This window comes from Plecotus auritus (assembly GCF_963455305.1).
Source record: "Plecotus auritus genome assembly, chromosome: 9".
NCBI lineage: Eukaryota > Metazoa > Chordata > Mammalia > Chiroptera > Vespertilionidae > Plecotus > Plecotus auritus.
In genome coordinates, this window is record NC_137783.1 from 720,525 (window position 1) to 734,584 (window position 14,060).

Genomic DNA, 14,060 nt, shown 5'->3' on the forward strand with positions numbered 1-14,060 from the left:
CACACCGGCTAGGGCATCACCAACGATGACAGAGAACTGACAAAAACTGTCAACGCCAGTCAGTTACTGCCCACAAGGGGGACTAACGTCTTTCGCCCCCTTTCTTAAGAGAGAAGAGACACAGCAGAACAGTATGCAGCCACTGGAATGACATTCGTTCCGCACTCATTTGCATATTCACCATATAGTAAAGACGTCCAAATACATCAAATAAGGAATAACAAAGCAGCACCCGTGGCGTGATTCCATCTTTATTTAAAGCCACAGGCTACCCACGTGCAGGCAGAACGCTTGAGAGGGTGGCGCCCCCGTGAAGGGCCAGTGCTTCAGGTGGGGCTGTCAGCAACACCACGGTCTCGGGTGCGCTTTTCTGTCCCTGCAAAGAAGGAAAGCACTAAAGCGCTCTATTCCGGGAAAATGTCCGTGGGAATTGTTTCTGATACTCGGGTCGCTTGGAAAACGGTTCCTTTTACCCTCAGCTCACCAGGAAAGACAACACTCGTCAACGTGTCCCAGAGCCACACCGTGGACCGTGACAGCCGAGGCAGACTGCTCTATCGCTGCTTAGGAACCCTTCTCCGCAAAGCACGTTTTTAAAGAGAAACCGTATTCCAGTTTGTAACGGATCTTTTACTTCCAGGCCTTTGGGTAACAGGATGTCTGTCCCCAGCATGCCCGGTGGAACCCCAGGTCCTTGCTGGAGGAGACACGTCCTCTTGCTTTTCCTGAGGAAGGACCCCCGGTTCCTTCGGCTGAAGTGCCTAGTGACCGGGAGCCAACGACTGAAAATCGAGCGTCGCGACTCACCAGCCGATGCTTCGCTCTGCTCTCCCCACGTTCACGCAGGTGACATGCACTCCAGGAGTTAGCAGATGGGAACACGTGTCTTTTGTGTACTGACCAGCAAGAGCCTCTGCGGACAGAAGCAGCTTTATTTCCTGCACTCGAGCGTTAACCAATGGGCTGCTCAGAAGGAATAGACGAGAGCAAAAATACAACATGCAAGCAAGCCTGTGTGCCTTCCATGTCCTGGGTCTCTTCTGGAACAAAAGTACACGTTTGAACAACTTTTAATTTTATCATTTCCCAATTATATCCATTGTACTTTCCTTTTCTTTCAGGTTAGCAAAAGACAGACACATTTTAGGTAACTGGTCATCATATTCTTTTTCACCTTTATTCACACTGAAATAATAGAAAGCCTATAAAATCAAACCATACATCCTTCAAAACCTGAAAAGGTTCATGTACATAATAGATTCCACCATGTCAACCAACCATACACAATCGATATTTTGCAAAATAGATTAAAAAATAGGATAAGCTTGTTGGAAAGGAAAAATGAACAGTAATTTCTTATCTAATTCTAATCAAATAATATTTATCTAATAGCCTCTATATTTTAAAATGTAAAAAGTGCTCAGATTACACTTTGTAAAGATAAGAGAACAAAAGTGTCAACGGAACAGAACTAATTTAAAGAACGATGGTCGTATGGGGAACCTCTAGTACCTTCTGCCCCAACACAGGACGGTGGGTGTGACCAGAGCCACCAGCTTTGAAAGGTTCTGTCTTTAGAGGAAGCCAGGGCGTGAACCAGTTCCCAGCTGGACTGTGCGTCAGCGGACAAGGCGGCCACTGGCCTCGACTGCCCTGGCCCTCGCAGCCACCACCAGCACGCAGCCAGACGCAAACGGACACATTGCTGCTTCTCAAGAAACTGGTCGTGAGGATCAAGGAACTGCTATCTATTCTCAAAAACAAACCAACGAAAAACCCACCACATGACTTAAGCCACCGAGCAAATAAATCTTCACGCCCGACCCTCCAGGGCCTCCCTGGAGCCACCAGCGCCCCCGCAGGGTCAGCGCGGGTCCTGCAGGCGGACCAGCGGCCCCCGTGAAGGAGCCTCTGGGGAACCCTGCGGGAAACACAGCTTGTGCTCAGATTCAGGCTTTCTCCTCACGGACACGCGTGCCATTTTGCGAACACCGTTCTACACGCCAACGGCTCGGACGGAGGCAGCCGACGGCCAGACCTGGCGCGGGCACCAGGCCGCCCCTGCCCATCGCACCGGAGCCCTCACACCACTTCCCAATCCCACCTTAAGATCCTAGCTTCAGGGGCCCAGCACGGAGCCAGGACCCTATTTATGTTCAAGTTGTGTATGTGTGTGTACAGGACAAACCTCTCTCTGTATGGCAGGGTTTCAGATTATTTTTACTCTCTTAATTATATTTTCCTTAACGTTTTAATTGCTCACAGTATCATTTTCATAATCCTAAGAAAAATTAAGCTACTTTCACTTCAGAGGGCAAGAGAAAAACCATTTTCTATAGGTTCTGAAGGCGGCTATGAGTAAGAGTCCATCGGATGCCCTTGGAGACTGCTTTGAAGAATTCCAGAAGAACGTGAAATCCCTGCGCTCAGGACATGGCTCGCTCACCACTACCCCAGGTGGCCCAGTAGCCGCCCACGGCAGGTGGTGCCGCATTCCGAGTGAAAATGCAGTTTACCGGGATGTTCAATTTCTAGACATGTGACTTTTAAAACATTGTTTTACGAGCCTCCCTTTTGCTCTAGCTGGCGGAAATTATGGTATAATGTTTTATCTAAATTCAGTGTGTGTACAAGAAACAGAAAGGCAGCCGTGAGTCAGCCAACTGCGCTTCAGAGCACAGTTTTCAAAAGGCTCACGCAACACAACACAGACCAAAGGCAGAAGGGGCGGCCGGGACCGAGGGGTCAGCGGAGAGCGCGCGAGAAAACCACCCGTCCTGGCGCCCCCACGGCTCGCTGCCCTCCGTCCTCGGCAGCCACCCTGACCGTGGCCACAGGGACATCTGCTCACACAAAGGAAGTGGGAGGAGCAGGGGAGCCTTCACTTCAATGACCCGCGTAGCATCCCCGGTGACACCCAATCCAAGGGCGAGCCATGGAGCTTCACCCACCCCGGAGCGAGGCCACAATGGCTCCTCGTAATGAGATGGGGCTGGTGCCACAGCGATGAAAGCAGTCGGACAGGAACCAATTCTGTATCAGGAGCCAAAGACGAGTGTGCTCGGTCCTAAGGAATGAACAGCTAGTGAAGGCAGGAGCCCACGTTTTTCTTTAGAAACTCCCTTTCTTAAATTTGTGCAAATCGAGCAAACGATGTACCCAGGGCGAACACATCCTGACTGTCCCAGCTGAAACAGCTGGAGTAAGGGGAGCACTCGCAGCAACCCTTCCAGAAGAAATCACGCCAGGCCGGTGAGGAGTAGGAACACAGGGGTAAGCACCCCCCCTTCTTCCCCACTCGGAAGGGTTTTGTCTGTCTTTTGGCATAAACCAACGTTTTAAATGGATCTGAGGACACAGTCTGCTTTGAATTCTAACAGAACAAAAAAGCACAGCTGTAATTAAAATTACTTACGATTCACGGATTGATTTTACTTCCTAAAATATTGACAGTAAGAGAAGTTTACCATGTCTTGTTCATAAAACAAACTTTCGAAATTATAAATCCCAATTACGGAGCTGGGTCATAACATATTTTTTAAGCCTTTACATTAACCATGAGATTTGCACAAATACATTGCCACAAAATAGTTTACAAAAGCCATATGATAGTCAAAATAAGGAGCATTTGCGGGCAGGCGGGCCGGGATTCCTGCAGCGGCGCGTCGGGGCGGCACAGGCCCCGGCACACGTGCGGCCGGCGGAGCGGCTCAGCTCCGGAAGAGCAGCATCCGCTCGGAGCAGGCCTGGCCCACGAGGCTGGCGTACTGCAGCACGGCGGCCTCCTCGCCCGGCTCCCGCTGCTGCTGCTGCTGCTTAAACACGCCGTAAGGCAGGATGGCTTTCTTGTACAGCACCTGCAGCCGGTCGGGGTCCCTGCTGCGACCTTCATCCGCTGCAACAACAAAACACGGATTAAAAAGGCACGGAGCACACTCCTCTTCCTAACTCACAACCACGCACGGACGGACAGACAGAAGCGCCGAGACCACCCCTCCGAGCAGAAGGCTCAGGTGAGGGCGCACAGCCCGAGGACCCACCTGAGCAGGTCAGACACGCCCCGACGCCCTGCTGAGAGGGTGCGCTCCTGGCACGTCAGGGGAGACAGAACTGTGTGCGGCTGAAACACGGTCCCCGACCCCGTCACCGTCCCACCACAATCAGGCTCCCGGGGGGGTCTTTCCTGCGCACACTGACACGGACGTGCCGCTCCTCGAGCTGGCGCACCCCGCAGGGCCCCCTCTGCGCCGAGCCTCCTGCCCACTCGCAGTCTTGGCGGACCCGGGCGGCCAGGTCAAGGCAGTGGGCACCCCGTCCGTGGCAGGGGTCACGGAGGACACGCGGAGCCTGCTGTGGCTGCCACTGTCCGTGTGCTTTCCCAGTAAAGGACCTCCTGGTGTCGGCAGCACCCCGGAGGCCAGAGGACAGCCCGTCCCGCCTCCGCGCAGCCGGAACACGGTGTCGGCAGGAGACCCGGCCTCTCCTGGAGCCTGAGTGAAGAGCTTTCCCTCAGCTCAACCAAGCAAAACCACGAAGGATTCCGGGTACGTGAGACCTCGTGGAACCAAATGGCCACGCCAGCCCCGGACGGCCATGTCAGAACTTGACATCAAACGGAAAACTGGCTGCTTGCACCAACCTACTTTAGGTGTCCCATTTCTGGCAGTCGCTCCTAATTCTAAATAATCAACGTTGGCTCTTCAACTGACACTGTGTCCTCCACAGCCAGCCACTGGCCGACGAGGACACATCAAGTTCCGTGTCCGAGACAGAGCACAGGGCCCCGCAGACCCGAGGCCAGGTCATGCGTGTGCCTCGGGCTACCTGCCCCCACACCTCTGACTTCCAGGCTGACTGCGCCTGGGTCTGCCCAGGTACCTGGCCCCACACCTCTGACTTCCAGGCTGACTGTGCCCTGGGTCTGCCCAGGTACCTGCCCCCACACCTCTGACTTCCAGGCTGACTGCGCCCTGGGTCTGCCCAGGTACCTGCCCCCACACCTCTGACTTCCAGGCTGACTGCGCCCTGGGTCTGCCCAGGTACCTGCCCCCACACCTCTGACTTCCAGGCTGACTGCGCCCTGGGTCTGCCCAGGTACCTGCGACGGGAGTGCCAGCCACCCGTGGCCTTTCCCAAAGAGGTCACTCAGGCCAGAGACCAATGCCTCCACAGAGCACCGGCCTGGTCAGCGTGGATGGGCGAGGACCAGGGGACCCCAGGACGCAGCCAGAGGGTCCTCACTCCACAGAGCGAAGTCCACCGCAGTTTCAGGTTCCCCTGGTCCAGGATGTCTTCAGAGGAGATGAGGTGGAAGCACAGCGTGGCAGGAGGTGGTCTCCTCAAGGCTGCTCCATCCCCATCCCCGTCCCCATCCCCATCCCCATCCCCAGGGCCACGGTGTCCCGCCTTCGCTCTGCCCAACCTCTCCCCTCTCCTCGGACTCTGCTTCGCCAGCGGCTCCTGCTGCTCTTGTTGTTGTCAGGCTCCACCTTCCGGGGCAGCCGGCCCCTGGCCCCCTCCGCTGCTGCCCAGCTCCGGCCGCCTCCCGAGCCGCTGGGTGCGCATCACACACACGCACTCGTTCCCTGCGCCAGCGTTCTCCTGGTGAACCTGCCCTGGCTCTGCCGCCGAGGCGGGACATGCCGACGTCACCGTGCGCTGTCTCTCATACCTTCATATCCCACCACAGCAGAAACCCATGTGCTTTAAAACAGGAAACACTCACGTTTGCTAGGTCACCACCTCCCTCCCGGGGGAAGCGACAGCAAAGGAAAAGGCAGCACCTGTTCTGCTCTCAGTTTGGAGCACATTAATGCTCACGCCTCACACCGCCTCCCGGCTCTGCACACGCATCACACCGCCTCCCGGCTCTCCACATGCATCACACCGCCTCCCGGCTCTCCACACGCATCACACCGCCTCCCGGCTCTGCACACGCATCACACCGCCTCCCGGCTCTCCACACGCATCACGCCGCCTCCCGGCTCTGCACACGCATCACACCGCCTCCCGGCTCTCCACACGCATCACGCCGCCTCCCGGCTCTGCACACGCATCACACCGCCTCCCGGCTCTCCACACGCATCACACCGCCTCCCGGCTCTGCACACGCATCACACCACCTCCCAGCTCTCCACACGCCTCCCGGCTCTCCACACGCATCACAACCCACACATCTACCCCCACCACCCAGCTATCCACCAAGTTATGTTTGTTTACATTTTTCTACACAGCAAATGGTGCCACGTAGTCTGTGGTTATGTGTGTAGCTTTGTTAATTCCATGTCGTATTTTACAGTAGACGTGTGCATATTTACGGTACTAAGTACACTCTACCTACACAGTATTCTATGCATTCATGACAGCTTTTCTTAAGTGTTTTTTTGCTATTTTCAGGCTACATGTTTTATGTTTTTTCCAACTGTCACAAATCTCCAAAAAATTCCCCAATATAATATTTATTGAAAAAAATTCACACGGCCTGGCCAGTGTGGCTCAGTGGGCTGGGTGTCATCCTAGGCCCTGAAAGGTCGCTAGTTCGGTTATCGGTCGGGGCACATGCACACGTTGCAGGTTAAACCCCTGGTTGGGGTGCATACAGGAGGCAGCCGATGGATGTTTCTTTCTCACCTCAATGTCTCTCTCTCTCTTCTCTGCCTTTAAAATCAATTTAAAAAACCACACTAATATTTAAAACTGCCAGTACTTTAGGAAAAGGGAACAGAGATCAACGAGACATGTAATAAGAGAATAAAAAGAATGATACAATATAAATTTTAAAGTATTTCACTAACCTGAAGTAACAACAAATTTCCTGGGAATTAGTCATCTATGAAATTACTGAATACTCAATAATAACCACATTATGTTTAAATATCCTTTTAAATCATAAAAGAGTACTTGTTGCAAAACTCAAATAACACAGAAATAAATAGAAAGTGATGCCAAACCCCAGCCATAACCCTCTCCTACCCCTCTCCTTCTTGCTCCACCAGACGTCTGCCCAACTTACCAGGTTTAACAATTTCCTAAGATGCATTTAAATATGTAAATTCAGAGTTTCCTATCATATTTTTACCATACCTTAAATTAAGGCCAGAAAATCAAATCAATCGCCTTTTCAATAGGTACACTGTATTAATGTCAAAAACCACTTATTGTTATAGACAAAATAATGCGTTTCTGTTTTCTGCAGGTTTATAACCGCCAATTATATTTACAATAAAGGCAGGTTCTGATTCTTGGCACACTATACATAATTAGTTTTAAACCCAATTTAAAAGCTAAACCAATTTACTAGAGACTTAAAATATTAAAAATAAATTAGTTGTTAGGATTTATTTATTAAAGGAGGAAAAACGTACCCTAAATCCTCACAAAACCCTCTGCAGCCGCCCTTTTGCACTTCAGCCTGACCGATGTCCTCGGTGCGGGGAGACCAAACCTGCACCGCTCCCCCACACGGCCCAGCAGCCCGTCCCAGGGGACCCGCAGATGCTAGAGGCCAAGCCCCGCTGAGATCCCAGACCAGGCTCTGCACCCCGTGGCAGGCCCGCCAGCGCACTGAGACGGCTGGAGGGGTGTCCCTGCAAGAAGGCCTCCCTCCCTTCTCTAACGCAGCCCATTAACTTCATGAAATAACCACCGGAGGCCGTGCTGCCGGCCGTTTGCTGGGACACGCACTCTATCACGAGTGATACAAACATGCCGTCGGCTCTATGACGTTTGGATCTTCAAGGAAAACGTGAGAAACAACTGCTTGATTTCCTAGCGTTTTATTCACCGGAGACACGGGTGCTTCAAAGGAAGCGAATCGCGAGAGCCCAGGTTTACTTATCCTCACAGGGACTTCCCGTGCTCATTCTTCTTAGGAAGATGTGGTAACTTGTACGCGTTCCAGAAAAATGATGGAACAGTTCATTCTCTTACCTCGTCTATGGCTACAGCGTTATTACGTAACCATGGAAACAGCTTCTCAGGAAGAGAGCGGCACAGATGGCAGGCACCGCGATGGCCACAAGGCACTTGGGCACAAGCGATGTACCGGCAGAGCACGGAATGTCAGACCAGTGCATGGAGAACTGAACTCGGGAACCACCTCAACACGGGAGTCCCAAGTCCAACAGGCTTTGGAGTGGTTCGCGGAGGCATTAGCGGAGCGGGCGCACGGGAGAGAGCGGGAGAGCGCCCAAACCAGCAACGTCCCTGCTGCAGGAGACGGTGGTTCAGCCGCCTGGACAAACCTCTGTCAGTGTTCCCAGCGAACATTTAAAATAATTTTTAAAAAGAGGTGAGATGTAACTTTGCTGCAGACGTTTTTAAATCTGCCTGCCCTGGCCAGGCAGCTCAGGTGGTTAGTGTCAGCCCCATTCACCGAGGTTTCGGGGTGACCCCCAGTCAGGGCACACACAAGAAACCACCACCGAGTGTGCAAATGAGTGGAGCAACGGCGTGATGTTTCTACTCCTCTCCTTCTCCCCTCCTCTCTCTCAAGTCAAGCAATAAAAAGATGTAAACAAAAATATTCAATCTATCCATATCCAACTATCTATTTAAAATAACCTAAGACTGAAAAATCATTTGAGCTCTAGCCGGTGTGGCTCAGTGGACAGAGTGTCAGCCTGCGGACCAAAGGGTCCCGGGTTCGATTCCGGTCAAGGGCACTCACTACCTTGTTTGCAGGCTCCTTCCTGGCATGCAGGAGGCATCCGTGTTTCTATTTTTCCCTCTCTCTTCCACTCTCTCTAAAAACCAATGGAAAAATATCCTTGGGTGAGGATTAACAGGAAATAAAATAAAAATCATTTGAGAAACTTTCGAGATCCTTTCTTTACAGTGGGACCTGAGGTCCTGAAGGGAAAACAAAAGGCCTATTTGTGAGCTCAGTAACTTCTTTAGAATTTTCCAAGTTACTTCAGCTGTCAGCACCCCCCCCACCCCGCCCCCAGTACTTTAACAGCAGGAAATACAATAGGTTTTTATTGTTACTCAGTCTTCCTAGCTGAGAAATAACCATAGAACCTAAATCTCCAGTGTGTGGTGTGTGTGTGTATGGGGGGAGAGGGGGGTGGGGGGAGGGGGCATTTGCAGAGGAGGGAGGAACAGGTTCCCAGAGGCCTGCAGCACCTCGGGATGGGAAACGGAACCTTTCGTACAGGTGGCCCTGGTGCCCCTGTAGCCACTGCGCGGCAGAGACTATGGCGGCGGCGGCGGCTTCCGTGGGGATTTGACTGCGGGAGGCTGGAGGGAGCCGGGGCCTGGGAGACAGCCCTGCGGGCTGACAGCACTACCGTCTCCGCGTCCGCCTCCGGGTCAAGCAGAAGCAAGCCTGGCCCCAGAGGGGAGGCCGCTCTCACTTCACCATTTCCGTCTCCAACGGCCGTGCTTCACGGCGCGCACACCTTCCAGCAGAACCTGCACGTTAACTTCCCCAAACCACATGCCCTAAGGCTGATCCCCAAACCACAGGCCCTAAGGCTGATCCCCAAACCACAGGCCCTAAGGCTGATCCCCAAACCACAGGCCCTAAGGCGGATGCCGGGCGGTGTCAGGCTGTGACAGTCAATGCTGGTAACACCGCATGGTGCTCTCGGAGAAGCTCCCAAGACTCCACATTGGAAAAGGCTCTTCCTTTTCTTCTGTCAGAAATGAGACAACAATGACCTGTGCCCAGCCGGCCAGCAACCGAGCCCCACGGCCTCGCTGACTTAGGGTCAGCCCCCCAGGAGCAGGGCCTGGAACCAGCCCAGCGGGGATGACGTGGTCAGCACTCCTGAGGTGAACTGCCTGACAGACTCCTGACAGACCCTGCCACAACCAATCAGCTCGTGGCTAGTGTGCCGTCCTGGTCCCGCCCTCTCCTGCCTCTAAGCCGTCCACTTCGCACAGCTCCTCAGAGCTCCTTGTGCGTGCCAGGGGGGACGCTGCCGGACTTACGGCCACTGAACACAGCCAGTAAGACCGTTAGACTGACGGCTGAACTTTCTCAGCACTTCGTGGAACCACACCAGAGCCACCAGCTGCTCAGGGCCAGTTAGAGTAGGAAAGGCTCTATCTACAGCACCCGGATGGCCGAGGCCACTCTGAGCATGGGAATCTTCATCAGTGTCCAAGGACCACGCAGGTGCAAGGACACAGCAAGCGCTCGGTACACTGTGCCCCTCTGTAACCCAAACATGATGTCGCTGTTTGGCAAGAAGCCTCTTTGGTCTAAGTAGTCTGCTACATGCGACTGACCAGCCAGTGTACGAGAGAGACGGGAGGTGAGGGAGAGGTTACTGAGGCTGCAGAGAGCGGAGAGCGGAGAGCGAGCTCAGTGCGGCTACTATGAGGCTGTGGTCCAGAGGCAGCTGCGGCTGCTCAGACCACGGCTGAGGGACAGAGGCTGCTGCTGCTGCTCAGACCACAGCTGAGGGACAGAGGCTGCTGCTGCTGCTCAGACCACAGCTGAGGGACAGAGGCTGCTGCTGCTGCTCAGACCACGGCTGAGGGACAGAGGCTGCTGCTGCTGCGCGGGGACGAGGACTTGCTAACGAGCCGGTGCGGCTACCTGCTGGACGGGACTCTGCTGTGGAGATCCTTCTGTCTAGGGGCTCCTTGTTAGCCATGGCTGCATAGCCACGTGCTCCTACAATCAAGACTCTCTCAGACACCACGACTTCTCATGGCTTCTCCGTCTACCACCCAGCAACCAAGAAGGTCAGGCCGCCGGCAGAGGGGCTTGGACCCAACAGTCAGCATGGTAGGGCAGGATCAGGACCTGTGCTCCCACACTTGGACCAGTCGGCAGGATGGAGCAGTGAGTGCTTCTGACAATGACAGTGAGCACAGGACGGAGGAGGAACCGGGACCGAGTTCCCAACAATTAATGCATCGAGCAGGGTTCAGGGAGGAACTTGCTCCCAGCACACTTCGATGCATTAAAAGGGGGGGGGGGGAGCACCGGTGGTGAACACGAGGGAGACGTGCTGGGCTTTCCGGGCAGGAGGAGCACGGAGGCATGGAAAGGGAGCAGCAGAGATGCAGGAAGAAAGCCGACCCGTCACCGCCCGCTTGCTCCCAGCTCCACCCTAACCATCCCCCCTTCACTCCGTCCACTTGGCCATCGTTTCTGTGTTGGTGGCCGAGTGATCGGGGAAGAACTCCGATGCCTCTGAGAGTGAACGTGACGGGAGCTGGAGTCAGCCCTCAAGCAAGATGTGAAAGCTAACCGCATGAGGAGCTCGGCCAGCCAGGAGCACAAGCACACGAGGTTCCGGCATTCATCCGCAAAGCCCTTTGTTGTGTGCGTGCACGCGGTCCCTTACACACACACACACACACACACACGCACGCACACTCATGCACACTCTACATTCATCCGCAAAGCCCTTTGTTGTGTGCGTGCACGCGGTCCCTTACACACACACACACACACACACGCACGCACACTCATGCACACTCTACAATGTAGACCAGTAGAAAGCTCTCTGCACCCTGTTAGGAGCCAGGCTTCCCGTCGAGCTCTGCGCCACACATACCTGCTTCGGGGTCCTGGTTGAGACGGCAGTACTTGGAGTTGTCCAGGGAAGGCAGGCACTGCTCGATGGGCACCCACACGTAGGTCTCAGGACACAGCAGGTCGGAGGGCCTGTAATGACCCTGGGGAGACACGAGGGAGAAGGCATGACCACCACAGGGACGCCCTCGTGGCGCGGCTCAGGGGAGGGCTAACCACAACGGAAGGCAGGCGGCCGGAGCAGCTGTCCTGTCGAGGCTCAGCAACTCCACCAGCGCCCGCGCCCCATCCCACAGTGCACCGGCCCCCCAGGCCTCCGAGTGACCCAGGACCCCGGGAGGCCTGCGCGATCTGGAAGACGTAGGCTTCTACTTCTTTTGGGAGAAATAACTGACATATGATTTTTGCTGAGCTGATTGCTAAAAATACCCAGTTTCAAAATCAAGTTGTCTTTTAAATGCTAGTTAATAACACAGGGAAATTTCTTTTCATGTATGCGAGTATTCTTATTTATATATAAAATGAACTTATTTTCCAAAATAAATTTCATCATCCTTAGTCACAAAATTCTCACTTTGTAGACTCAGTTGACAATTTCATTTCATTCTAATAAATTAAAAAGTACTGTCTTGTCAACATACTTCCACGAGCAATATAAACTAATAAATATAAGTAAAGGGAAGTCTAAAAAACATTATAGAAATTTCAGAGTAACACCTGGGATGTTTCTTTTATCTGATTACATCTTCCAGATTCCTACAGAAGTACTTCTTACAACTGAACGTACAACTGATCAAGAATGAAAGAAAAGCTTGCTATTTATATTATAATGGAAAATTCCCTGTAACAGTCCTGAAGAAAGCACTGGAATGGCTAACTACCCCTTTTCAAACAAAGGCAAGTGTTAAAAGGTCTACTCTTTGATTATAGTAAATCCAGAAATGCATGACTTTAATTTCAAAAAGGCTTTATCATCTTTTACAAACTTTTTTTTTTTGGCCTTCATAAGATATATGTAAACGCCTATGTATTCAAGTCTATAAATGTTTACAAATCTGACATGTAAGAATTCTCTCTGAATATTACTTTTTTCTTTGCATAAGTTTAAACATGCAAAAAAGAAGTTATTTCTTTAATTAAAGTTAAAGAACTTGAGACTGTTATTTTTCTCAGAAAAAAAAAAAAATCAGAGAAAAGTAAAGAAATGCTTTCATATGATATCCACCCAAAGTGAGCGTTCCTGGCTTCTAATTGGAAACATCTGGGGATGGGCTTGGCCGATTGCAATAAAACTGAGGTTAGCAATTCGCACCCTGCCATTTTGAGGGAATTTTGTTTTTACAGTTTTCAAATTAAAACCAAACGGACTTTCCTTTGAACTCTGGTCCTGAAGCAAAGATCTTTATGAGATTTCCCTCACAAGAATACTTCATAAACATTTGGAAAAATTCGAAGGATTTTGTGAGTATTTAAGAAAAGGATAAACCAGCAGTTTGTTTTGAAAGTTCAATAAAAATGTAAGAATACAAAAAAGGCAATATTGTTTAAATACAGAGAGAGAGAGAGAGAGAGAGAGAGAGAGAGGGAGGGAGGGAGGGAGAAGCACGAGCAGAAAGAAAGATTAAAGTCCTCCATCAGGTAAAGCTGACAAGCATCCCATTTTCTACAACAAACCCATTGGCTTCACCTAAACCACTCGCCTACAGAGCAGCTCTAACACGACATAAACAAAACCAGTTGAAAACAACCCATTAGAGCGGGCAGCGCCTCAGAGAAAGGGGGGACGGGGTTATTAAACGCGGTGTTCCCCCTGAAAGACAACACCAGCAGAGCGTCGAGGAGCCCTGCGCAGACCCTGCTCCCTGGCTCCGTTACATAAACAGAGGCTGACTTGTGGGTCCCCAGGAGAGCGCTTGGGAAGTAACTCAAGCCGCTCTGTTTTCAGAAACGGTGTTCAGGCTGCGCCTGTCAGGGTGAGGTGAGCTGAGAGGGAAGACAAAGGGCCAAGCATCTGAATCCATTTGTGCTCCCCGATTTCGGAAAGCCAGCAGATGCGCTCCATGTGCTGCAGGCCAAGCTTTGAATCCCTGAAATCACATATTTCTTCCTCCGACGAACAGAAGTGATGGAGTTCTGTGTTTCTTTAATTAAAATCCAGGGCTGGCAAAGGCTCCAGGACTTGCTTTAAAGCTTCCCTAAGACGGGGCTATTTATTTTACTAGTAGCAAGTAATACAGAATAAAGATTCTAATTCAGCTTTAATCACAATCTTTGCTTTTATTTTGGAAACCCTGGGTTAATCTTTTTTTTCTAGAAAATACAAAGAAAGCTTGTGAAGAAAAGACTCAAGGAGTCAACTTACAGCCCAAATTTAATTTCAAACTGAAGGGTCATAAGTTGAAAAGGATAGAGAAGATAAAAAGAAAGAAATAGGATGAAAGATGAAGACAAAGAAAATAATGAAGAGAAAATGAAAAGTAAAATTCGAAGTCTCTTTAATTTCTGTTACAGGCTAAGCTGTTAAAGGAGTGTCTGTGTGTAGTTATGTGTACATTAACTCTGG

General features: G+C 51.7%; 1 protein-coding gene across 8 annotated transcripts in view; it reads right to left on the minus strand.

Annotated features, from left to right (window-relative positions):
* Positions 1–234: 234 nt before the first annotated feature.
* The window catches only part of ATE1 (arginyltransferase 1), a 55,240-nt gene continuing 41,414 nt past the window's right edge, over positions 235–14,060 (minus strand). For 7 of the 8 annotated variants that reach the window (XM_080687467.1, XM_080687462.1, XM_080687465.1 and 4 more), the window contains 2 exons: positions 11,520–11,640; positions 237–3,895 (listed from right to left, as the gene is read on the minus strand). In XM_080687467.1, the coding sequence (XP_080543593.1) occupies positions 3,711–3,895; positions 11,520–11,640 (306 nt within the window). In that variant the 3' untranslated portion in view covers positions 237–3,710. Of the gene's footprint in view, positions 3,896–11,519; positions 11,641–14,060 lie in introns of all 8 variants that reach the window. The other variant, XM_080687466.1, reaches the window with a different exon arrangement.